Source organism: Callithrix jacchus, chromosome 7, assembly GCF_049354715.1.
Source record: "Callithrix jacchus isolate 240 chromosome 7, calJac240_pri, whole genome shotgun sequence".
Lineage (NCBI taxonomy): Eukaryota > Metazoa > Chordata > Mammalia > Primates > Cebidae > Callithrix > Callithrix jacchus.
In genome coordinates this window covers 89,323,544-89,350,745 of record NC_133508.1, presented here as the reverse complement: position 1 = coordinate 89,350,745, position 27,202 = coordinate 89,323,544, and the positions used below count along the sequence as shown (strand labels likewise).

The 27,202-nt window shown below is 45.3% G+C and overlaps 1 protein-coding gene across 1 annotated transcript; it reads left to right on the top strand.

Annotated features, from left to right (window-relative positions):
• Positions 1-345: 345 nt before the first annotated feature.
• SHISAL2A (shisa like 2A) lies at positions 346-25,468 on the top strand. The gene is made up of 3 exons (XM_002750828.7): positions 346-898; positions 11,071-11,210; positions 25,192-25,468. Exons 1-3 carry the CDS (start codon positions 717-719, stop codon positions 25,437-25,439), a joined length of 570 nt encoding a protein of 189 aa, XP_002750874.4. The 5' UTR covers positions 346-716; the 3' UTR covers positions 25,440-25,468.
• The last annotated feature ends 1,734 nt before the right edge of the window (positions 25,469-27,202 follow it).

Here is a 27,202-nt window from a genome sequence, read left to right as displayed (position 1 = left end):
AGGGCTTCCTACTAGGCCGACCCCGCCTAAAATCTCACGGGCTTAGCGACCCTGGGAAATGGCTTTTCTCTGGCCCTCAGCTCTCACCTATAAAACGGGTGCGAACATCCCTGGGCCCCTGGGTTGCTGCCGAGGTTGGGTGAAGCTGTGCTCACCCGCCACTGGCCCCGCCGTGCGGTCGCAGGCTGGCGCCTTGTCTGTCTGCCCTAGCCCCGAATGCCCCCCCCCGAGACTCCCAGCGGGGGCTCGGTGCAGGTGAGGCGCCCGCGCTCCGGCCTCGAATTCCCGCCCCGCCACCCCAGCCACGTCGTGCTGTCGCTGAGCACCCAGCGACCTCGTGCCGGCAGTGGGGTGGGGGCAGGAAGCGCAGGCAGAGCCCGACCAGCGCGAGGCTCCCGGGCCGGCTCCCCCCGCGTCCGCTCTGGCTCCCGCTGCGTTCCCACCGCCGTCCCTCCCGCCGCCCGCCGCCGCCGCCGCCGCCCCTCCCGCACCTCCCCGCCGCGCTGGCAGCGCACCTGGCCTCCGCTCGGTCCTCGGGGCCGCGGGTCTCCGCCACTGCGCCTCGGCGCCCCGCGCTGCGTCTCCTTCTCTGCCTCTGTCTGCCCCTCCGTCTCTGTCTCAGCCGTTCTCAGGCTCAGCTCCGTCTCGCTGGCTCCCTTGCTTCCCCGCCGGGCTCTCGCCGGCCGTCTGGTGGCCCGAGGGGGCGGCGGGGCGCGATGAGCGGCGCCTGCACGAGCTACGTGAGCGCAGAGCAGGAGGTGGTGCGCGGCTTCAGCTGCCCGCGGCCGGGGGGCGAGGCGGCCGCTGTCTTCTGCTGCGGCTTCCGCGACCACAAATACTGCTGCGACGACCCGCACAGCTTCTTCCCCTACGAGCACAGCTACATGTGGTGGCTCAGGTACCGACCCTGGCCCTCCTCCTACCTTGAACCCCACTCCAGTCTCAGCCCCCTTCACCCCAGCCTCAGCCCTCATCCAAGTGCCCACCTGAACATCAGCAGCGATCTCCATCCAGCCCTTACCGTCCTCACACCCACATCGTCAACCCTACCGCCCCCTGAAACCCCATCTCAGCCCGATTTCCTTATCCTGGCCCCAACCGTTATTTAGAGCCATGCTCAGACCTCCCCCTTCTCTAACCCGAAACGAACCTCACTCTATCCCCACTCCAAACTTCATTCCATCACCACCCTCATCCCGACCCAAATCACATATCAAGCCTCCTCCTAACAGCAACTGCCATCTTCAAAGGTTCACTGGCAGCTCTAACTTCACCCCAATCATTCCACCAAGGTCGCCTTCCAAATATCAACACCAGCCTCATCCCTGACTTTCCACAATCCCCAGTACTGACCCCAGACCTTATTCTATCACCAGCCCCAAGCTCCTCTCTGTCCTGCCTGCAATCCCACCTCAGCTCCTCTCCCACACCCTGACTCCAAATATTATTAATATCTAGATCTACATCCAAACCTCAGCCTCCAGCCTTAACCCTCGCCTGGTGCTACACCCCAACCCCAGCCTCAGCCCGGGTTCCCTTTTGTATTTAGTCATTCTTTCGGGCTCTCTTTCCTGAGCACTTAGTGTGTGCCAAGCCCTGTGGTGAGTGCTGGGGATGTACCCCATTTTCAGCTAAGGCAGAAGACTTGGGAGTAGTCAGAGCTGCCTCCAAGTTCATCATGAGACAGTGGCAGAGTGCAGAAGCTAGCTCAGGCCATATTAGTTGAAGTGTTGAAGCTCCACCCATAGGATCTCAGATTCCCCATTTGTTCAGGGAAGGGGTTGCATTCCTGGAACCTAAGTGTTGGGTTCAGAGGGTAATAGGTCTGAATGCCTCTGGGTCTCTAAAGGCCTCACCTGGAGAATGGAACTTCATCCTCAGCCTGCTTTGGAAAACAGGCATCAGCAAAAATGGAATGGGCCATCTCAGCAGTGATTTTTCCGTCCCTGGAGGTATATGAACAGAGGCTGCTGCCTCTGGGTGGGAAAGGACAGCAAGCATCCTATGCCACCAAAACTTCTCAAGTCTCTGTCTTTTCATCTATCAAATGGGCAGGATGATCAATCATTGCCCTGATTTCTGACTAAGGCAGTGGTAAGGATCAAATGACATAACAGAGATGACATCAACTTGACATAGGCCAATGACAATTAGAAATATTATAGTTTTTTGTAGGTGATTCAGTCTACAATTCTAAATGATTTTCAGATGATCAGGTTCCTAGTCATCAGATCCTACACACTTCTGCTATCTATAACACAGGGAATAATATTAATGTATTTTCTGTTCATTCATATATTCATCCATCATTCATTCATTCATTCTAGGCTTTACTTTGTGCCAGATACTTTGCAAGGCATTGGAGGCACAAAAATCAATTATTCTCTGCCCCTGAGGAACTCACAGTTTATTTAGAGATACTACTGTAATCACTTGACAAGTTCATTTTGCTTGCTGCCCAGAAAAACCAATGCATGAGAACAGATTTTGCAGCAAAGAGTTTGATAATCATAGGGCTGGAGGGGCACGGTGGCTCATGCTTGTAATCCCAGCACTTTGGGAGGCCAAGGTGGTGGATCATGAGGTTAGGAGTTCAAGAACAGCCTGGCCAACACAGTGGAACCCCATCTCTACTAAAAATACGAAAATTAGCTGGGCATGGGGGCAGGTGCCTGTAATCCCAGCTACTTGGGAAGCTGAGGCAGAAGAATCCCTTGAACCCGGGAGGTGGAGGTTGCACTGAGCCGAGATCATGCTACTGCACTCTAGCCTGGGCAACAAAGCCAGACTCTGTCTCAAAATAATAATAGTAATAATCACAGGGCCAACCAGGTGGCAAAATAGGACATAATTCTCAAATTCACATCCTCATTCCCTTCCCACCCCCACACCAGAGAATTTGGAGACTATGGTTTTTCAAGGATTGGTGGCAGATAGGGGGCTAGGGAATGGGGAATGCCAATTGGTTGGGTTGGGGATAAAATCGTAGGGGATCAAAGCTATCTTCTTGCACTGAGTCAGTTGCTGGGTGGTAGGGGGTTGCTTACAAGACCAGTTGAGCCAGTTTCTTGGAATGGGTTACTGGTTCAGGTGGCATTAGCTGGTCCATCAAAATGCAAGGTCTGTAAAATACCTCGAACACTAGTTTTAGGTTTTACAATAGTGACATTATCTATAGGAGGAGTTGAGGAAATTACAAATCTCGTGACCTCCAGCTACATGACTTCTGAACCATGATTCTAACCTTGTGGTTAATTTGTTAGTTTAATAAAGGCAGTTGCAGTCCCTGAGCAAGGAGGGTATTAGTTTTAGGAAGGGGCTGTTACCATCTTTGTTTTAAAGTTAAACTATAAATTCTTCTTATAGTTAACGTGGCCTATGCTCAGTAATGAACAAAGACAGCTCTTAAAGTTAAAAGCAAGATGGAGTCAGCTATCTCAGATTCCTCTCACTGTCATAACTTTTCTGTATCAGATTTCTGTCACTGTGGTAATTTTCGCTAGGGCAATTTCACAACATGCACCTAAAGTGAAACAGTGAAGTTTTGTTGAAGGCCCACTGTGTAGTTAGCACTGAGCTAGGTGCTGAAATAAGATGGTACTGACCTCCCCTGTAAGTACAGAGACAGTGTGGAGCTTTGGGGCTGGTCAGAATCTGTCACTTATTATCTATGTGGATTGGAAAAGTTATTAAACTGCCTGATATTTTCTCTCAACTTTAAAATGGTCATAGAGATATTTGTGTGATGGAATTGTTGTAAGAACTAAGTGAAATAATACATGTTAAAGTGACCAGTACATATAGTAGGTGCTCAATAAGAGAGTTCCCTTTCCTTGGTTCATAGATGTGGGAAGTGAAACTCAGTATGGACGTGAATTGTCCAGATCTCCTAGCGATATCATAGCAGACTGAGATTTAAAGAACATTACCGAAGACTATCCAAGGGTTAGATGCTTTCACACTTTCACAACCCTGGCACTTCTCCTCATTTTACAGATGAAAAATCTTGAGAGAGGTTAAGTTGCTATCTAGGAGTGTCCCCAAGCCTACTACTGATCCACTCAGATCATTTGAAAACTATTCACTGGCCCTCTAGTGTCTTCTGGGCACTGTGCTGGCCCCTGGGGACACAGAGATGAGTAATCCTCTCAGCACCCAGCCAGGACCCCTTCCCTCCTCCAATAGCCCCTTCCCTACACAGCTCTTGTGTCTTGTGGTCCCTTCTGTTGCCCTGGAAACTCTCTGACGTGGTGTGCTTTAGCGGCTCAGACAATGCTTTCATCCAGGGTTGGGTGGGGTGATCTCTGAGATTGCATCCTCTGTCAGTATGTTCCCATTCTGTGACCTCAAGGGTGGCTAAAACGCCCTAGGGTGACTCTTCCTGGACTCGGACATACTGTGATTCATAAATACCACAGACAATTGCAAAGTGCAGGAGAGGAACTGAAAGTCCTCAGGATGTCTAGGGCATCAGCGTGCTCTCAACCTTGAAATATCTCTTCTGGCATGCTCCTAACAGAGCCTGGATATTGTGGGTGAAGACCTTGTTTTGCTGTAAATTCCATTTGGCCCTTTTCATGAAAACCAATCCTTAAAAACATAAAAATCTCCAGGTAAGCACTGTTTCCTGGGAGAGACAGTGCTCAAGGAGAATTGACATCTTTAAAATTGTGCCTCAGGAAGTGAAGACACCCTGTGGAGAAGCAGTTGGTGCTGTCACACTGTCTGGTCCACTTGCCAAACACCCTCCTCCATCACTAGTTCTGTTTTTCACCAGGGTGTGAGCCAGAAAACAGCAGCCTTACTGGAAGGCAGAGTTTGTGGTCAGGCCATGTCTACAGCACCTCATCTCATCCTTCCTACCACCTGGTGAGATAGAAACCTTTATAAATGAAGAAAATGAAGGTCAGAATGGTAAAGTGGTTTTTCACTTTAAATGTGGCAGAACCAGGATTTGAACTTAGAACTACATGATTCCAGGCCGTGAGCGGTGGCTCACGCCTATAATCCCAGCACTTTGGGAGTCCTAGGCAGGTGGATCACCTGAGGTTGGGAGTTTGAATCAGCCTGGGCAGCATGATGAAACCCCATCTCTACTAAAAATACAAAAATTAGCCAGGCGTGGTGGCAGGTGTCTGTAATCCCAGCTGCTTGGGAAGCTGAGACAGGAGAATTGCAGTGAGTTTGCAGTGAGCCAAGATCATGCCATTGCACTCCAGCCTGGGCAACAAAGCAAGACTCCATCCCAAAAAAACAAAAACAAAAATAACTACCTGACTCCAAACCCCTTAGTTGTTAGGCTGTGCCTTCAATTCTTTCTTAGGAATCACAGTAGGTTTTTATCTTTCAGTCAGAATAGTGAAATCCTCGAAGGCTCGGGACTCTCTAATCCAATTTCCTACTCAGGGTAGGAATCTCTAACTTCATTGAAAGATATAACTCATTCATGTGTCCTGCTTCTCCTGTGACAGGGACTCATCCCCGCTTGAGGCAGTACAATCACACGGGACAACTCTGATTATTTGAAGTTCATCTCATGCTAAGCACAGATTTTCCTTCCCTGGAGTCTACCCTGTTGTTCCCAACTCTGTCCTTGGGGTTTGGTTCCTCTGCCCCCAGGACAGATCAGCAGAGACAGTGCCTGCCCCCTGACTAACCTCCGATCTGGGACATATCACCCCAGAGTTGAGAAAGAGGATGGACCAGAAAGCTGAAGAAAGAATGGTAGACAGGGACAAACAAAACTCTCCTCCTCACTCCTCAAAGGTCCTCTCTTAGAGGCCCCTTTCCATCCAGGTACCCAGAGTTGTCCCCCACACGGGTCCCAAGCGAAGCACAAGTCTCCCAGATAACAGCTCTATGAACAGTAAGCATATCTCAAATGAGAAAACAATGTTTAATTAAAGTAACTAAAGAACTAAAAGGCCGGGCGCGGTGGCTCACGCCTGTAATCCCAGCACTTTGGGAGGCTGAGGCAGGTGGATCACAAGGTCAAGAGATCGAGACCATCCTGGTCAATATGGTGAAACCCCGTCTCTACTAAAAATACAAAAAATTAGCTGGGCACGGTGGCGAATGCCTGTAATCCCAGCTACTCAGGAGGCTGAGGCAGGAGAATTGCCTGAACCCAGGAGGCGGAGGTTGCGGTGAGCCGAGATCGCTCCATTGCACTCCAGCCTGGGTAACAAGAGCGAAACTCCGTCTCAAAAAAAAAAAAGAACTATAAAACCCTACATACTCAATGTAGAAAATGTGAAAAGAGAGACAAGAGAAATGAAAAGAGAAAGAAATCATGAGTAATCCAGTGTCTAAGCTTTGATTCATCAGAAGACTGAGATGAGGATTTGATGGCAAGTAGCTTATGTGGCAAGTGATTCCAGAAATCACTGGTAGAGGATGAGGAAGTGAGACAGGGAGGGAAGAAGCCAACAATGGCTGTATTACCAAGCAAATCACGCCAGAGGTAACTGGAGCTTAAACTCTGCCAGCCAGTGTAGAATGTATACCTCAGAGTTATCCCATCCGACGGCCAGGAAGCTGGATATTTAGCTAAGAATTTCTGTCAGTCACTGGTCGTGGGCTGGTGGGGTAAGGAAGGCATTGATTATTCTGCACCATTGACTTGCCAGTGTGTCTACAGAGCCTGTTCTGGACCCAAGAAACCCCTAAGCAAAGAGATAACAGCTGTTGGCATAGAAACTTTGGCCAGGAATGCCAAGGCAGGCAGATTGCTTGAGCCTAGGAGCTGGAGACAACCTTGGGTAACATGATGAAATCCAGTCTCCACAAAGAAATACCAAAATTAGCTTGGTGTGGTGTCACATGCCTGTAGTCCCAGCTACTTGACAGGCTGAGGCAGGAGGATCACTTAAGCCCTGAAGGTTGAGGTTGCAGTGAGCGGTGATGGTGCCACTGTACTCCAGCCTGGGTGACAGAGTGAGATCCTGTCTCAGAAAAAAAAGAAGAAAGAAAGAAGGAAACTTTGGCCAGAATATCAGAATATTCCACAATAAGATCCAACAGGCCCCAGATAGCACATTCACATCCTGAACTACCAGGGACAGTCTGTTAGTTGGTATATTTCCATCAACCTTGCATGTGTATAGTTATGCATATATTTAGTTAAATTGGGGTTATGCCATGTAGTTAGTGTAAAGTCTTTTGGGTCTACTGACCGTGCTGTGGACAGCATGGTAACCTCTGTGACCTGCACGCCCCAGATGAGTTCCTGGAACTAGAAAGTTTGAAGTAACGGAAAACCACAAAAGGAGAAGAAATGATCGACCCCTAATTAACTTGAGACGTTCTTCTATTGTTCCTTATTCCTGCCTCAACTGACAAGGCAGTTGGACTTTGTAACCGACTTTGGTCAACCTCGTGACTCCAGACTATGACCCTCTCCCAGCTTGCAAAAACCACCCTAAACTGTGACTTCTGCAACTTTCCACTGCCTACCCCAAACCTATAAAACCAACTCCTATCCCACGCCCTCCACTGACTCTCTTTTCAGACTCAGCCTGCCTGCACCCGGGTGAATAAACAACCATGTTCCTCATACAAAGCCTGTTTGGGGTGGGGGATAGTGGTCTCTTCATTCAGAACATGCATTTTAACAATTAGTACTGTGTCCTGCTCTCTTCAATTAATACTACCAAATAAAGTCATTAAAATGTATCCATTTTCTTAGATATTAAGATCTAAAAGATCTGAAAACCTTGTTTTTTTGAGACAGGGTCTTGCTCTGTCACCTAGGCTGGAGTGCAGTGGCACCATCACAGCTTACTGCAGACTCCACCTCCTGGGCTCCAGTGACCCTTTTGCCTCAGCCTCCTGAGTAGCTGGGACTACAGGCATGTGGTCACCACAACAGACTAATTTTTGTATTTTTTTTTTTTGTAGAGACGGGGTTTCACTGTGTTGCTTGGTCTGGTCTTGAACTCCTGGGCTCAAGTGATCCACCCGCCTTGACCTCTGAAAATGCTGGGATTACAGGCATGAGCCACAGCGCCCTGCCTGAAAATATCTATATCATTAACAAAGTCTCTGTATATGCTATACTATTCCATAGCAGAGATGTCTAATTATTTAGCCATGAGAAGGCAGACTTGTCAAAGCTCTCAGGTGTTTTGGTTGAGTGGAAATAAGCCATTAACTAACAAGGAGGGAAATCCTGCAGAAGTGTCAAGAGCAGGAGTCTGCGGCCAGAGTCGGAGACCAAATTTTAGAACAAATGGTGCTCCTAGCATCTCTATCTACAAGGGTTTTAGGAGCTTCAACTCAGGAACCAGGGGCAGAGACCAAATACGTATTTCTTTTTTCTTTTTTGAGACAGAGTCTTGCTCTGTCACCCAGGCTGGACGGCAGTGACATGATCTCAGCTCATTGCAACCTCACCTCCTGTGTTCAAGTGATTCTCCTGACTCACTTGAAGAGGAATTAAAGAAGGAAGGGTAGGCAAGGACAAAGCCTGATGCCACCTATGCCATCTCATTGGGAAAGTGTTCCATCATGCCTGACACATAGTAGGTGCCAAGTGATATTTACCAACATGCCAGGGCCTAGACAGTGGGAGGATAAGGCTGATTAAAGATGGTCTTGGCTCCGCATGGTGGCTCACACCTATAATCACAGCACTTTGGGAGGTCGAGGTGGGGGAATCACTTGAGTTCTATAATTCTACCTACCTGGGAGGCTGAAGCAGGAGAATCACTTGAACCCGGGAGGTGAGGTTGCAGTGAGCCAAGATCATACCACTACCCTCCAGCCTGGGTGACAGAGCAAGACTCCATCTCAAAAAAGAAAAGAAAAAATAAATACATATTTGGTCTCTGCCCCTGGTTCCTGAGTAGAAGCTCCTAAAACTCTTGTAGATAGAGATGCTAGGAGCATCATTTGTTCTAAAATATGGTCTCTGAACCCCCAGTTCCTAACACAGAGCTCCTAAATTCCTTGTAATTTCCTGGGTGATAGGAGCATCTTTTGTTCTAATGAGGTGACTCATGGTGGGCTCCTGGAGAGCCTCAGGATGGGGACTGGTTGCCAGGGAAACAAACCATGTGATTAGAGGGCTAGAACTTATAGCCCCATCCCGGCCTCCAGGGAGAGGAGAGGCCCCAGAGGTTGAGTTGATCACCAATGGTAATCAATCATGCCTATGTAATGAAGCCTCCATAAAATTCCAAAGACAGGGTTCAGAGAACTTCTGGATTGCCAAACATGTGGAGGTCCCTGGAGGGTTGTGTGCTTCCAGAGCACACGGAAGCTCCATGCCCCTCCTGTATACCTTACCCTACCCTATATCTCTTCCATCTGGCCATTCATCTATATCCTTTGTTATATCCTTTCTAATCAACCAGTAAACATAAATGTTTCTCTGAGTTCAGTGAGCTGTCCTAGCAAATTAATCAAACCCAAGGAAGGGGTCATGGGCACACCGATTTGTAGCTGGTAGGTCAGAAGTATAGGTGACAACCTACTACTTGCAATTGGCACGGGAGGGCAGGAGGGAGTACTGACGGACTGAGCCTGTAACCTGTGGGAACTGACACTATTTGCCTAGAGATGGTGCCAGAATTTAATCAAGTTATAGGACACCCAGCTGGTGTCTGCTGGAGAATTGCTTGATGTGTGTGTGTGGGGGAAACCCCCATACATATGGTGTCAGAAGTGTTGAGTATTGTGGGAGGAAAAAAGGAAGCTGTTTCTTCCTTCAGGCCAGGTGACCAAGGCCTGACTTGGGACAGAGGCAGTGAGGTTGGAGGGTGAGGGAGTGGAGAGGTATTTGAGACATGGAGTTGACACTGACATGGTCAGCAGGACCATGGAGGTTGGGTCAGAAGTCACCTGAGGCTTGGCTGGGCACGGTTGGCTCATGCCTGTAATCCCAACATTTTGGGAGGTTGAGGTGAGAGGATTGCTTGAGGCCAGAAGTTTGAGACCAGCCTGGACAACATAGCAAAACTTGGTCTCTATTTTCTTAAAAAAAAAAAAAAAAAATGGGGGCACAGGGTAGGAGGCAGCACCAGACATGGTGGCTCATGCCTGTAATCCCAGCACTTTGAGAGGCCAAAGTGGTAGATTGCTTGAGCTCAAGAGTTCAAGATCATCCTGGGCAACATGGGAAAACCCCATCTCTTCAAAACATACAAATAATAATAATAATAATAAGCTGGGAATAGTGGCACATGCCTGTGGTCCCAGCCATTCGGGAGGCTGAAGTGGGAGGATTGTTTGAGCCCAGGAGGCTGAGGATTCAGTGAGCCAAGATGACAACACTGTAATTCAATCTGGGTATCTGGGTGACAGAGCAAGACCTTGTCTTAAAAAGAAAACAAAAAGAAAAGAAATTACCTAAGGCTGGAAGGACAGCTGGCTTTTAACTAAGGCCTACTATATATGTGTCTTGATTCTTAAGAAAAAGCAGTCTGGGGAGCCCCTAAGACCCATCTCCAGCTGGGGTATGAGCAGGTGAGGAAAGTAGGGAGGGAAGAAGACGGTGTTGCTGAGCAGGGTCAGGTATGTGGTGAGTCCTTGGCAGGTAGTTGGTGCACTTTCTTTCTTATGCTGAAGCATAGAGAGCTTGTTTAAGACAAGTAGGGACAAAACAAAAGTCAAAGCTGATTCCTACAACACAATACTAATTTTTTTTTTTTTTTTGAGACAGAGTCTTGCTGTTACCCAGGTGGGAGTGCAGTGGCATGATCTCAGCTCACTGCAACCTCTGCCTCCAGGGTTCAAGTGATTCTCGTGTCTCAGCCTCCTGAGTAGCTGAGATTACAGATTACAGGAGCCCACCACCATGTCTGGCTAAGTTTTGTATTTTTAGTAGAGACCATGTTGGCCAGGCTGGTCTTGAACTCCTGACCTCAAGTGATCTGCCCACCTCAGTCTCCCAAAGTGCTGGGATTACAGGCATGAGCCGCTGTGCCTGACCTAAATTTTTTTAAAATATATTTTTATTCTGTATGTTTTCTTCCCAGCAGACTCATTCTAGCCTAGCTACAAGACTTTTATAACATCTGCTTCCCAAATCCCTTCCTGAAACTCAGCTTTCATGTGGTCTCTCCCCAGCATTGGTGCTCTCGTGGGCCTGTCCATAGCAGCGGTGGTCCTTCTGGCCTTCATTGTCACCGCCTGTGTGCTCTGCTACCTGTTCATCAGCTCAAAGCCGCATACAAAGTTAGACCCGGGCTTGAGCTTACAGACAGCAGGTAAGGAAGATGCCAGGTGATGTCCTTGTATTTGGTAGACTAGCATCTTTTCAGAGGGGGGAATGTAGAAATAATGTTTGGAACATTTGCCTCCTGAGTGTTCCTGGAATAAGCCGAAGTAGTGGCATGTTTCTCAGGAGATTCATGATCTAAACATTTCCATCCCAAATTCTTCATGTTCTCAGTGTTTATCAAAAAAAATTAATGTTAGACAACACTCCATTTGTCACACAAGGATCAATCCATGTTGTGGATTTTCTAAGACGGTGGTTTAATTCTAGCCTTGGGGAATGCAAACTGATTACCCCAAACAAAATAGAATGAATTTAAAAAATTTGCTGCTTCCAAATGGATAATGTATTAGAAACTGAATACAGGCGCTTTTATTTGTGTATGTGTTTTTTTAAAATATGGCCAGGCGCGGTGGCTCAAGCCTGTAATCCCAGCACTTTGGGAGGCCGAGGCGGGTGGATCATGAGGTCAACAGATTGAGACCATCCTGGTCAACATGGTGAAACCCAGTCTCTACTAAAAATAAAAAAAATTAGCTGGGCATGGTGGTGCGTGCCTGTAATCCCAGCTACTGAGGACTCTGAGGCAGGAGAATTGCCTGAACCCAGGAGGCGGAGGTTGTGTTGAGCTGAGATTGTGCCATTGCACTCCAGCCTGGGTAACAAGAGCGAAACTCCGTCTCAAAAAAAAAAAAAAAAAAATAATCTGATGTTCTGGACTACCCATTTCTTCTTTAGTATAAGCTGTCAAGAGCCTCTAAGGGACCAAAAAAAAAGGGTTGTTTTTTTCACCAACCTTTTTTGCATACATTTTGACAACTTCCTGAAAGGTACTGTGAAAGATAAAAGTCTCTATTGCCAAAAGATCTTTCAGTTTAGTTTGGTAGACAATGCTCAAAATAGGTATTATTAAATCCATTTTACAGATGAGAAAAGCAAGACCGAGAGTTCTGGTGACTTGCTCAAGGTATCATAACTAATAATTGGTGGAGTGAAATACAGCTCACATCTATCTGCCTTGAGTCACCACACTGGGTCTGTGCAAGTATATAACTAAGCACAAAATTGTTTGATAGGAAGTGTAGGGAGGATTTCAAAAAGGGGAGGATACTGGAGTTAGTGTTGAGTTAGTGAAGAAGTTGCTTAAGCAAAATAAAGGAGAAAGGCTGTCCCAGGATAGGGTAAGTAATGGGTACATGTGCATGGGCAGGACTGAGTGAGTCCTCTGCAGTGACAGGGTCATACTGGGGCACCACAGGAAATAAGGCCAGACAGGCTGGGGGAGAAATGTAAGCTAAGCAGAAGAAGTAAGAGTGACAGGAGGCATCAGGGAGGTAGAAGGAGCAAGGTGGGTAGTAGCTAAGTCTCAGAGAAAGAGAGGGATGAATGCCATCATTTATAAACACGAGTTTTCCAGTTAACAATAAAATGCAACAAGCAACAGCACAAGAACCCATCTCAGATCCTGATGACTGTGAATAATCCTGCTTCACAGGAAAAGCAGGAGGGGCCACTTTTGAGGGTGGAAGGATTCAGCTGGCTCCCCTTGAAGTGAGAAAGACCTGAGAGGCAGTGGCAGGGGAATAGAAAAATGTCTTAACATAGACCATCCTGGTGAGGACCAGAGACAGCTGAAGCTTCAATGTTTTGTTTCATCTTAGACAAGGTCTCGCTCCAGTCGCCCAAGTTGGAATGCAGTGGCACGATCATGGCTCACTGCAGCCTTGCACTCCTGGACTCAGGTGATTTTCCCACCTCAGCCTCCTGAATAGCAGGACTACAGGTGTGCAGCACCACACCTGGCTAACTTTTTGTATTTTTAGTAGAAATGGGGTTTCACCATCTTGCTTAGGCTGGTCTCGAACTCCTGGGCTCAAGCAATCCACCTGCCTTGGCCTCCCAAAGTGCTGGGATTACAGGTGTGAGCCACCACACCCGGCTGGTTCAACTTTATAGAGAATAATTATAAAGGTTAATGAAAGACATAAAAGAACCTGACTATATGGGAGAGATATGGCATGTATGTGGATAGAAAGGCTTAATATCATAGAAATGCCAATTCTTCCTAAATTATCCTATAAATAAAAATGTTTCACAGAATTTGTCAAATTAATTCTAAAGTTCATCTAGATGCATACAGGTGCAAGAATGAACAACACAATTTTGGAAAACAAAGAAAAGGAGGGGCTTACTCTAACAGCAAGCAGGACATTTTTTTAAATGTAGGATTTTCACTTAAAAATATAAGTTTTGTGATATTGGCACAGAAACTGACAAATAGAATTGGACAATGTAGTAGTTTTAAACTGAGTACAAATTTGCTCCCCCAGGACAATTGGCATGTCTGTAAACATTTTTGCTTGTGACAATCAGGGAAGGGATACTATTGATATCTATTGGTAGAGGCCAGGGATACTGTTTAACAGCCTACAGTAAAGAAGACAGCACCCCACAACAAAGAATTATCTGGCCCAAAATGTCAACAGTACCAGTTGAGAAACACTACAATAAAGAATAAAGTACTGAAGTTGAAAAACCTAGACTAGAAAGAGTCGAGAAACAGACTAATTAAAATATAGGTATTTGCATAAAATGTCTAATTCTTTAAAAAAAATAAAGAAAAAAATGCCGGGTGCAGTGGCTCATGCCTATAATCCCAGCACTTTGGGAGGCCGAGGCGGGTGGATCATGAGGTCAACAGATTGAGACCATCCTGGTCAACAAGATGAAACCCCATCTCTACTAAAAATACAAAAATTAGCTGGGCGTGGTGGTGTGTGCCTGTAATCCCAGCTACTCAGGAAGCTGAGGCAGGAGAATTGCTTGAACCCAGGAGGCAGAGGTTGCAGTGAGCCCAGATCGTGCCATTGCACTCCAGTCTGGGTAACAACAGCGAAACTTTGTCTCAAAAAAATAAAATAAAATAAAGAAAGAAAAAGATTGGTAAATTTCCCTACATCAAGTACAAATAATATAAGACACTCTGTGAAGTTATAAAAAACAAGTGAGGAGCTGCAAAGATATATTACATTAAATATCTATACACACACACACACACACACACACACACAATCAGTCCTGATTATTCTTCAATTCTGTATTTGCAAATTTACTTACTTGCTAAAATGTGCTTGTAATGTCGACATGAATACTCAAGGCAATTCTGAAGTCATTTGTAGATGTGGGCATGCACAGAGTAGCAAAAAATTTGATTTGCGCATGTATCCTAGGTGCTATTAAACAAGGCATGCTCTGCCTTCTTTTTGCAGCTCTCATAGTATAGGCAAGTATCTTTTTCTCAGTCTATTTAGTGCCATGATTTTTGCATTTTTGTGATTTTTTTATTGGTGATTTCACTGTTTTGTTTTGTTTATTTTTATTTTTGCTTGCTCTGTCATTGAGGCTGGAGTGCAGTGGTATGATGATCTCAGCTCACTGAGATCACACCTCCATCTCCCAGGTTCAAGTGATTCTCCTGCCTCAGACTCCCAAGTAACTGGGACTACAGGCATCCACCACCATGCCCAGCGAATTTTTGTGTGTGTGTTTTTAGTAGAGGCAGAGTTTCACTATTTGGCCAGGCTGGTCTTGAACTCCTGACCTCAGGTGATCTGCCTGCCTTGGCCTCCCAAAATGCTGGGATTACAGGTGTAAGCCACCACACCCAGCCTGTTTTTGTTTGTTTTAGGGAAATGAGTTTTAGGTTATAGTGCTGTTGGCCTTGAGTTCAGTTAATAAAGCAATAACATATTAAATAAGGTCTCTTTAAACAGAAACACATATAGAAAAACAAAGTTACATACTGATCAGTTGACAAAAATGTGACCAGAGGCTCACAGGAACCTAACCTTGTATTTCCCCTAGGAGCAATTATTTGCTTATTCAGTGTTTGCTGTGATTTTATAGAACATAACTAATGTGAATAATGAGAATCAACTGTATGTAAAACAAGGCAGGATTGATATACATTCACCTTAAAAGATGAGAAAATGTAATTTGTTAAAAAAGAAATACAAATGCCCAATGCACATGAAAAGATGCTCAACATTACTAATAATCAGGAGAATGCAATTAAAAATGGTACATGCAGGCCAGGCACCGTGGCTTGTACCTATAATCTCAACACTTTGGAAGGTGGAGGCAGGAGAATCACTTGAGGTCAGGAGTTCAAGACCAGCCTGGTCAACATACACAAAAAATACAAAAATTAGGCAGACCTATTGGCCCACACCTGTAGTCCCAGCTACTTGAGTAGCGGAAATGGGAGGATCACTTAAGCCCAGGAGGTGGAGGTTGCAGTGAGCCAAGATTGGCTACTGCACTCCAGCCTGGGTGACAGATCAAGACCCTATCTCAAAAAAAAAAAAAAAGATGCATCTATATTAAAAAAAAAAATTACATTGGCAAAAGCCCAAAAATGTATCATATTAATAGTGAGAAGCTTGGAAACTGTGGTGGGGAAGCAGATACTCTCATATACTGCTGGTGAGAGTATAAATTGGCACAACCACTTTATAGAATTTTGGCAATATCTATAGATATAGATATACCCTGTAACTCAGTAATTCCACTTCTATTTAGCTGCTTTAGAGAAACAGTTGCATTGGGAGAAAACTCATAAAGGTAGACATCATGAGAACCTGTCATATTGGAAACTCAATGTCCACAGGTAGGGGAATAAATAATAAACGGTGGTATAATAGAATAATGAAATATTGATACCACAGGTAAAATGAATTTACTAGCTCTAAGTGTACCATATTATTTGCTCTTTATGATAATTGGGCAGGGTATAGATCATGTTATTACTTTCATTTTACAGATGAGGAAACTGAGACTCAAAGTCACCGAATGAGTGACAGAGCCAACTCTCCCCTTCACCCTCGTTCCTCCCCTTAGCCCTGTTGCTATGAAAGGGGCATCCCTATAATGTCCCAGACACTGTTTGAAATGTCACATGCACCATCTCCTCTATCTTTCCAGTTATCTCAGTGAGGTAAGTCTCATAACCCATTTTACAGATGCAAATATCAGGTCTCAGAGAGCTTAGATGACTTGCACAAGAGGTCACGCTTGTAAATTGTGGAGCTGGAAATCAAATGCGTCTTTTTGCCTCCAAAGTTCTGTTCTTTCCATCCTCCTAGAGCAGGTCTGTGGGATGTTTTGGTTTGTGCTCTGTACTGCTAGTCTCACTCTACCCTACCGATCCCCTGGAACCTACTTTTCTGATTCAAGGGGAATGCAGTTCATCCCTCAGCCCTGTTAATGGAAACCATCCTCCCGCTTTTCACTGCTCTGCCACCAGCGGGATTATTCAGTCACGAGGATTTGAGACAGCATGTCCTCTTGCTTTTTGCTTATTTTTAAGATGAAAAGTGCATTGCCTGACCTTTTACTAAATAACAGCTTTAGGCTCTCTCTGCCTTTTGCCCAAACTCAGCTCTTATTTCCTCCCTTTCTTCTTCATTAAGTGCTGTCCTCTCCTTCCCTCTGTACCCAAAGCATCAACCCAGGAGCCTCCTGCATCTGAGACAGTTACAGGCCCACTATCATACATTCACCAGAGCTTTACTGTTGATAGGCTTTCATTTCTGTTTGCTGTCTTGTTCTTCAATAGGACATGGAGAGAGATCTTTACCCCCATTTTATAGCAAAGGAAACCAACATTCAGCCAAGGGAAATGAACTAAGTCCACACAGCCAGTGAGCATGTGTCACTATGATGTCAACCCAGATCTCCCAGACTCTAAAGCCTATGATCATTGCACTGTCCCTTGGGGTCCTTCTCTCTGAGTATGGAGGCACAGGTTGGGTGGGAAGTGCCCTGGCAAGAGCAGAGTATAAATGGAAAAGCAGTTTCTGAAACAGGCTTCTTACCCTGCCCAGGCATTCTGTACTCTGTTCCATCACCCTCACACCCATCTCATCCACTAAACTTCGAATGGTGATGAAGACGATGACTTTCTTATTCTGGTACTTTGTGAGGAACTGGCTAGATCACAAGGGTGACTGAGTTCCTACTGTTGAGCTGGGCACTGTGCTAAGGACTTCAAACACATTGTCCCCTTTAACCTGCTCAACTACCCATTATGATTATTGATTATTGTCAACTCCCATTTTGCACTCCAGCCTGGGTAACAGAGGGAGACTCCATCTCAAAAAAAAAAAGACAATAGTGCCTAATAATAACTAAATATCAGTAAACATCATTATTATTATCAATTCCCATTTTACAGATGAAGTCAGAGAGGTGAGTATAGAACTGATATTCCAATCAAGGTACATTTAATAAGATACTAAAAAATTGGGGGAAAATTAAAGAGTCCAGTTTTGGGTTTTGGTGTTTTTTTGAGACAGAGCCTCCTCTGTTGCCCAGGCTGGAGTGCAGTGGTGCAGTCTGGGCTCACTGCAACCTCCACCTCCTGGGTTCAAGCGACTCTCCTGCCTCAGCCTCCCAAGTACCAAGTAGCTCGGACTACAGATGCATTCCACCACACCTGGCTAATTTTTGTATTTTCTGTAGAGATGGGGCTTCACCATATTGGCCAGGTTGGTCTTGAACTCCTGACCTCATGATCTGCCTACCTTGGCCTCCCAAACAGCTGGGATTAGAGGCGTGAGCCATCGCACCCAGATAAGAGTCCAGTTCTCATCCACTTCTGAAAGGTGTTGTTGAGGAGGTCATTAGTCAGCCATTCTCATTGACTAGAACTCAAAGGCTCCTAGAAATACAGTCTGATGTTCTTACTGTAGATGGGTAGCTGAGGCCTAGAGAGAGGCAGTCATGTGCCTAAGGTCACCCAGCCAATTGGTGGCCAAGCCTTTGCCTCCCAGCCAGAGACCTTTCCCTGCAGCAGCTACCCCTATACTGCAGAATGACTTTCATCAGCCCCGCTCACCTTCCCCAGAGGGCTCAGTCATGTCACCCCAGAGCCCACTGCTTTTTAATTAACCACACTTGAGAGCTAACACCAAGGAATCCAACACGCCTCAGTGATGAGTTTGTTTGGACTTATCTCCAAGCAGGGGAAGAACCTGAGAACATCCTTCTGGGCTAGTCACCATAGGCTAGGCCCATGTTAGGACCCCAGGTAATGGGGGATTTGCCACAGAGGTCCTTGGAGAAAGGAGGGAAGGCAGAGCGCTGGGCAGGGATGCCAGAACACCTAGCTCTAATCTTGGCCTTGTTGCTCTCAGTGTGTGGCCTTACGCAAGTCATTTTTCTCTCGGCCTCAGTGTACTCTAAAATGTGTACAATCATACCTACTAAGAAATTTGTTGCAAAAACTAGAAATGATGCTTACTCTTATTTAATTAGTCTCAAATACATAGTAGGCTCTTAACAATTAGTAACTCTCATTTTAATTATCATTAGGCACTTCCAGTTTTATATGTTGGTCATCTCAAACATACTATTTTCTTTTTTTTTTTTAACCTTTTTTTTGAGACAGAGTCTCCCTCTGTCACCCAGGCTAGAGAGCAGTGGCACAATCTTGGGTCACTGCAATTTTCACCTCCCAGGTTTAAGCAATTCGTCAGCCTCCCATGTAGCTGGGATTACAGGTGCCTGCCACCACAGCTGGCTAATTTTTGTATTTTTAGTAGGGATGGGGTTTCACCATATTGGCCAGGATGGTCTGAAACTCCTGACCCCAGGTGATCCACCTGCCCTGGCCTCCCAAAGTGCTGGAATTACAGGCGTGAGCCACTGTGACCAGCCTAACCATTTTTTAAACAGCTTCCTGCATAAGCCAGAAATGTGATGTGGTTGCTAAAAAAAAAAAGTAAATGGAATCTCAGGTCACATTAACAGAGTATAAGGTCTGAAAGCAAAGGAGTGATGATCTATATTTACTTTCAATTGGCTAGAACTCACCAGCTGTAACATCTCATAAATAACTTTTTATCATCTACTCTGTAGGTTCCCAATTTTGGCCTCCAATTTCCTGAGGGTCCCTAAACATAGTAGTGGGGATTCTTGAGCAATCTCCAATATTGCAAAGGGTTTACTGGGACCAAGTTTCTTCTCTTTGAGCTAGAATTATATCAGTTCCAGGAAGTTAATTAATATAGGTGATCTCCCGCTGATCAGAGCTCTTTGATTAATACAGAATGGAAAAAATTAGTACTTAAATAAATGAAGTCTATTATGTAGATAGAATCTTTCAGAACTTGGAGTTCAAAGGGAAAGAAATATAAAAATTAGGCCAGTTGTATTTTCTACACCATTTTATGAAGTAGTAACAGATCCAGAGAGGTGAAGGGTTTGGCACAAAGTAGCACAATGATTTAATATCAGAATGAGGACTTGAGCCAAGGTCTTGTAACTCTGGAAGCCCTGGGGATTCCCCACAGCCCTGGCTGGCAGCTGCTCAGAGCCCCACAGTTTTTGAGATGGACTTTGACCAATCAGAAGGTGATCAGAGGGAGGTGACTACCTCAGGTCTGGGAACCAGGTCATGTGAGGATTAGGTAAAGAGCTGGAGATAGTTGGCCTTGAACAGAAGAGACTCCGGGCTCACAGCCCAGGGCCTCAGATCTCTGCAAGGTTGTTCTGGGACAGGAAGATCAGACATTTTTATGAGGATTGAGAGAACAGAGCTGAGATCAGTGAGGAAAGCCACAGGGAGACGGATGTGGAGTTAATAAAGGTAGAACTTATTTAGAGTATCCCTGAAATACTCTTGCAAAAAGCAGCTTCATCACTCTGGGCCATATTTCACTCACAAATTTGTAATCCTTGGGTTTTTTTTTTTTTTGTTTTTGTTTTGCTTTGATTTGTTTTTTAAAAAGCACCTCTATCCATGGAAGGTAATCAGGAAAAGGCTAAATATGGGATTCTGCTAAGGGGACTCTTGTATTGAAGAGAAGGTTGAAGTGGAAATCGCAGTACCAGTTGGAATGTCTTAAAATGAAAGCTTAAATAGCAAAGATCCCAAGGAATCTATAAAACATGCACAAAATAACATGTTAGAACTAAGTGTGTTTAGCAAGGTCACAGTAAGGTCAAAACCAAACATCAATTGTATTTATATATACTAGAAATAAAAGATTAGAAACCAAAAATAAAAACACAATAATACTATTTACAGTTGCTCCAAAATAAATGAAATACTTAAGTAAAATTTAACAAAACATGTACAGGGTCTGTATATTAAAAACTACAAAATCCAGCACTTTGGGAGGCCAAGACTGGAGGATCCCTTGAGCCCAGGAGTTCAAAACCATTCTAAACTCCTGTCTCTAAAAAAACAAAAATTAGCAGGACATGGTGGTGTATGCCTGTAGCCCTGGCTACTTGGGAAGCTGAGATGGGAGAATTGCTTGAGCCCAGGAGGCAGAGGTTGCAATGAGCCAAGATCACACTACTGCACTCCAGCCTGGGTGACAGAGCAAGAATCTGTCTCAAAAAAAATAAGAAAACTATGAAATACTTAGCTGGGCATGATGGCATGTGGCTGAGGTGGGAGGATCCCTTGAGCCCAAGAGTTCAAAGCTCACTTGTAAGCTATGGTCTTGCCACTGTACTCCAACCTGGGCAACCAAGGGAGACCCCTGTCTCTAAAAATAACCAACCAAACAAAAAAAAACTACAAAATGCTCTTGAAGGAAATCAAAGACCTAAAACGGAGAGATACACTATGTTCACAAATTGGAAAACTCAAAATAGTAAACATAAAAATTGCAACCCTCCCCCACTTTTTTTCAAGACAGGATCTTGCTCTGTTACCCAGGCTGGAGTACAGTGGCACAATCTAACCTCAACTTCTTGGGCTGAAGTGACCCTCCCACCTCAGCCTCCCAAGGAGCTCAATGGAAAAGAATTCACAGGAAAATAAACAGAATATTAGGCCAGTTGTATTTTCTATCCCATTTTATGAAGTAGTAACTGAGATCCAGAGAAGAGAAGGGTTTGGCATAAAGTAGCACAATGTTTGATACTGGAATGAGGACTTGAGCCAAGGTCTTGTAACTTCTGGAAGCCCCTGGGATTCCCCAGAGTCTTGGCTAGCAGCTGCTCAGACCCTCACAGTTGGAGAGGGACCACCACTCCCTGTTAATTTTTTAGTTTTGTAGAGATGGGTTCTTGCTATGTTGCCCAGGCTGGTCTTGAACTCCTGGGCTCGAACAATCCTCCCTCCTTGGCCTTTCAAAGTGCTGGGGTTACAGGTGTGAGCCACTGCACCTGCCCAAAATGGCAGCTTTTTTTTTTTTTTTTGGTATAGATAAGCTAATTCTAAAATTTATATATAGAAAGACAAAGGAACTAGAATAGCTAAAGTAATAGAAAAAGAATAGTGAAGTTGGAGGAAATCACACTACTCAATTTTAAGACTTATTGTATAGCAACAATAACAAACAGTAATGAGGATAGTGTGGTATTGGAGGAGGGAAGGACACGTGCATAGATCACAATATGATCCAGAAGTAGATCCACATCATAAGGTTGTCCAACAGATTTTTGACAAAGGTGCAAAATCAATTCAACTGGGGAGGAATAGTCTTTTCAATAAAGTGTTAAAACAACTAGACTTCTATAAGTAAAAAATAAGCCTTTACCTAGATCTCACACCTTGTGCAAAAATTATCTCAAAAAAATCTAAATGTAAACCAAAAACCTCTAACACTTTTAGAAGAAAACAGGGAAAAATCTTCATGACCTGTGGTTATGCAAAGAATTCTTAGACAAGACATCAAAAGCACAATGCATTTTAAAAAAAGACAAACCAGTATCATCAAAGTTCAAAATTGTAATGCTGTGAAAGAGCCTGTTAAGAGGATGAAAAGGGAAGCCTCAGGCTGAGAATATATTCACATATTTGACAAAGGACTGTTATCCAAAATATATAAGGATTGGTCGGGCATGGTGGTTTATGCCTGTAATCCCAGCACTTTGGGAGGCCCAGGTGGGCAGATCACTTGAGGTCAGGAGTTTGAGACTAACCTGCCCAACATGGCAAAACCCCATCTCTACTAAAAATACAAAAAGAATTAGCCAGGTGTCATGCCACGAGCCTGTAATCCCAGCTACTCAGGAGGCTAAAGCAGGAGAATTGCTTGAACCCAGGAAGTAGACGTTGCGGTGAGCTGAGATCACACCACTGCACTCCATCCTGGGCAACAGAGTGATATGTCTCAATAAATGAAGAATAAATAAATAAATAAATAAAACAAAATATATAAAGAACGCCCTAAACTCAACAGAAAACAAGCAATCTCACTAGAAAATGAACAGACACTTGAGCAGACACTTTACTAAAGAGGAACAGAGAATAAGCTATGTTTTAAAATGTCCAGGCATGGTGGTTTGGGTCTGTAACCCCAGTACCTTGGGAACCCAAGGTGAGAGGATAGTTTGAGCCCCAGGAGTTCAAGACCAGCCTGGGCAATATAGCAAGACCCTGTCTCTCCAAAAAAAAAAAAAAAAAAAAAAAGTGGATGTGGTGGTGCACACCTTAGTCCCAACTACTCAAGAGGCTGAGGTGGGGAGATCACTTGAACCCAGGAGGTCAGGGCTATTGTTAGCTATACTCAGGAGACTGAGGTGGGGAGATCACTTGACCCCAGAAGGTCAAGGCTGTGGTAAGCCATATTCAAGCAACTGCACTCCAGTCTGGGCAAAAGAGCAAGACCCCATCTCAAAGTAAAAGAAAAAATTTAAAAAGAGGACATATAGGTTACAAATAGCACATGAAAATATGTTCAACTTCATAGTCATTAAGGAAATGCAAATTAAAGCCACAATGAGGTGCCATCTCAGGAACACAAGTAATGGAAAGAGTTTGAAAGCTTTGAGAAAGAACAGTACATAGACTCACTTGATCTTAGAAAGGTCTTGGATTTCTCTGGCTACAGCATGGAGGATGTACTGGAGATGAAGATGAAAGCCTGACCTAAGGTAGTGGCCTTGAGGATGGAGAGAAATGTGTGGATACAGCAGATGGCTATTAGGGGGAACCAGCAGGACCTGGCTTTGTGAAAGGGCTGAGATAGAAGGTGTGAGAGATGACTTGAATTTTTGGCTTAAACACTTGAGACACTTTTTATCCAGAAAGGCAGAAATGTTCAATTGTGTCAAATGTTCCTGATTTTAAAAAAAAGAAAAAGAAAACAAAATTCAGAGTCCTATGGTTGGTAAATTTTAAAATAAGCAAATAATGTTAAATATTCCTGAGAAGTCAAGGGAGATGAGGATTTAGAAGTGACTATGTGGCCGGGCACAGTGGCTCATGCCTGTAATCCCAGCACTTTGGGAGGCCAAGGCAGGCAGATCATGAGGTCAAGAGATCAAGACCACCCAGGCCAACATGGTGAGACCCCATCTCTACCAAAAATACAAACATTAGCTGGGTGTGGTGGTGCATGCCTGTAGTTCCTGCTACTTGGCAGGCTAAGGCAGGAGAATTGCTTCAACCCAGGAGGCAGAGGTTGCAGTGAGCCAAGATTATGCCATTGCACTCCAGCCTGGGCGACAAAGCAAGACTCCATCTCAAAAAACAGAAGTGACCATGGGTTTAGTGACAAACACTTTTAAGGTATAGTTGGGGCAGAGCCAAGTAAGTTGCAACAGAACAAGTCATAAAGGGAAGGTAGAGAATAATAAGGCCAAACAGACTTCCTTTCGATCTTTAAGAGGAAGAGAGAAGATAAGTCACTCCATAAAGAGAATCATGGAATCTATTCTCCAAGCAGAGAACAATCTATGTTTAAAAAATGTCCAGCACTGGTCCGGGCGCAGTGGCTCACGTCTGTAATCCCAGCACTTTGGGAGGCCGAGGCGGGTGGATCACGAGGTCAAGAGATCGAGACCATTCTGGTCAACATGGTGAAACCCCATCTCTACTAAAAAAATACAAAAAATTAGCTGGGCATAGTGGCGCGTGCCTGTAATCCCAGCTACTCAGGAGGCTGAGGCAGGAGAATTGCCTGAACCCAGGAGGCGGAGGTTGCGGTGAGCCGAGATCGCGCCATTGCCCTCCAGCCTGGGTAACATGAGTGAAACTCCATCTCAAAAAAAAATAATATATATATATATGTCCAGCACTCTTCTCCATACTAGCTGTGTGGTAATCCTGTGTTCTCATCTATAAAATGGATTTCTTTCTTTTTTGTGTGTGTGAGACAGAGTTTCGCTGCTGTTACCCAGGCTGGAGGGCAATGGCGCGATCTCGGCTCACCGCAACCTCCGCCTCCTAGGTTCAGGCAATTCTCCTGCCTCAGCCTCCTGAGTAGCTGGGATTACAGGCACGCGCCACTATGCCCAGCTAATTTTTTGTATTTTTTTAGTAGAGATGGGGTTTCACCATGTTGACCAGGATGGTCTCGATCTCTTGACCTTGTGATCCACCCGCCTCAGCCTCCCAAAGTGCTGGGATTACAGGCTTGAGCCACCGCGCCCGGCCAAAATGGATTTCTAATAATACCTACCTCATGAGGTTATGGTGAAGGTCAAGTCTTCATATCTTTTTTTTTTTTGGAGACAGAGTTTCGCTGTTGTTACCCAGACTGGAGTGCAATGGCACAATCTCGGCTCACCGCAACCTCCACCTTCTGGGTTTAAGCAATTCTCCTGCCTCAGCCTCCCGAGTAGCTGGGACTATAGGTGCGCACCACCATGCCCAGCTAATTTTTGTATTTTTAGTAGAGATGGGGTTTCACCTTGTTGACCAGGATGGTCTCGATCTCTTGACCTCGTGATTGACCCGCCTCGGCCTCCCAAAGTGCTGAGATTATAGGCATGAGCCACCGCGCCCGGCCTAGTCTTCATATCTCTTAACAATCGTTTCCTGTCTGTCTCCTCCACCAAACTACTAGTTCATGAGCAACACTGACAGCTCTTAGTGCATGAGGTGGTATATTGTTAATAAATAATGATGTACTGCCCAAGGTAAGCACCAGAGAAGTCAGCTGGGGGGTGTGGTCCTGAGGGGGAAGAAGAGAGCCCCACACCCTCAGCTTGCTGTTTTCCAGGCCCTGAGGAGGTGTCTCCTGACTGCCGCGGTGTGAACACAGGCATGGCGGCAGAAGTGCCGGGAGTGAGCCCTCTCTGGCTGAGTTATCCCTGCTTGAACCCACAGCTGGAGAGCAATGAGGGGCAGGCTGTGAACTCCAAACGCCTCCTCCACCATTGCTTCATGGCCACAGTGACCACCAGTGACATTCCAGGCAGCCCCGAAGAGGCCCCTGTACCCCCTGACCCACGTGGACCAGTCCCATAAACATTCAATAAATGTCTCCGCACTATCCCCTTCTGGAGTGTCTTCAGTGAAAAGTGGGAGTGGGAAGGGACTTTGGAGCCTAGCAGGGTAAATGAGGGCTTTGCCCAGCAAAGGTACCCAGCCCTGCTGTGGACCCTGCTATACTGCTCTGCCTGGCCTATTGTGGGCCAAGGAAGGTTAACATGACTCCCAGGAAAAATGGTCAGTAACAACTCCATGCAATCAGGTGGAAGCCTGGGGCCTGTGAAGGCACAGAGGAGCCCCTCACCCAACTGGGAAGTCATAGAACTCTGACATGATTTTCCTGCCCCACAGTAGGTATATTTATGAGCCCCTGGGAAGAGGTTTGCCCTCAGAAGTGGACAATCTCTGCCTCTCCAGCAACTCTGCCCCACCCTGGAGTGAGCCATCCTGGAGGAAACCCCTTTCAGAGGGACAGATAGAAAGAGAATATGGTGTGCACAGGGCTCAGCCATCATTCTATTTCTCAGGTAGATGAAGGAGTGAATGCTAAGTAAGTGAGAGAATGAATAGGGGCTGGGCACAGCGATTCATGCCTGTAGTCCTAGCACTTTGGGAGGACAAGGTGGATGGATCACTTGAGCCCACATGTTCAAGACCAGCTTGGGCAACATAGACCCCATCTCTACAAAATTTAAACATTAGCCACATGTGGTGGCTTATACCTGTAGTTGCAGCTACTTAAGAGGCTGAAGCAGGAGAATCGCTTGAGCCCTGGAGGTCAAGGCTGCAGTGAGCTATCATCAAACCACTGCAGCCTAGGCAAGACCTCATCACAAAAAAAGAAGAAGAATGAATAAATCAATGAATGGTTATCAGACTGAATACAGACTCCAGAGGGTGGGCTCTGCCACTGTGTGGCCTTGATAAAGTCCCTATCTTCCTGAGCCTCAGTCCCCTTGCTGGGTTATTTCAAGTGTTCAATGATGTGATGGATTTTAACTCACTTCACAAACATTAAAGTGCTAAAAGCCTTTTTGTTTGTTTGTTTTTAAGGTGGAGTCTCGCTTTGTCACCCAGGCTAGAGTGCAGTGGTGCAATCTTAGCTCAATACAACCTCCACCTCCCAGGTTCAAGTGATCCTCCCACCTCAGTCTCCCAAGTAGCTGGGGGTACATGTGTACACCACCATGCCAAGCTAATTTTTAAATTTTGAGTAGAGATGGGGTTTCACTATGTTGGCCAGGCTGGTCTTGAACTCCTGACCTCAAGTGATCCACCCACCTCGGCCTCCCAAAGTGCTGATATTATAGGTGTAAGCCACCACACCCAGCCTGCTAAAAGAGTTTGAAAATTACAAATGGATGATAACACAGTAATCCTGATAAAAGACTTTTTAAATTACAAATGGATGATATCAGGAAACTATGTTATACTGAAAAACTCTGGAGCCAAATGCCTGGTTAAAATCCTGTCCCTGTCATTTACTTCCTAGGTAACCTCTATGCCTCAGTCCTCTCATCTATATAAGCTGGAATCATAGTAGTACCTTTCTCATAGAACTTGAGGAACGATTAAATTACTGAGTCTGTGCAAGTACATAGAATAGTGTTGGCAAATGGAAAGCACTATGTGTTAGTTTTTTTTTTTTAACTGTTTTATTATTAATCTGATCACAAAGGAATCTTAAGGCAAGATGCTGACTGCCAGCCCTCTCTCAGCTGCTCTTCTAACTTTGGCAATGGCTTTTAGGCTTTGCCTTGGGAATGCAGACAAGGACTATGGAGACGCAGCTCAGTAAC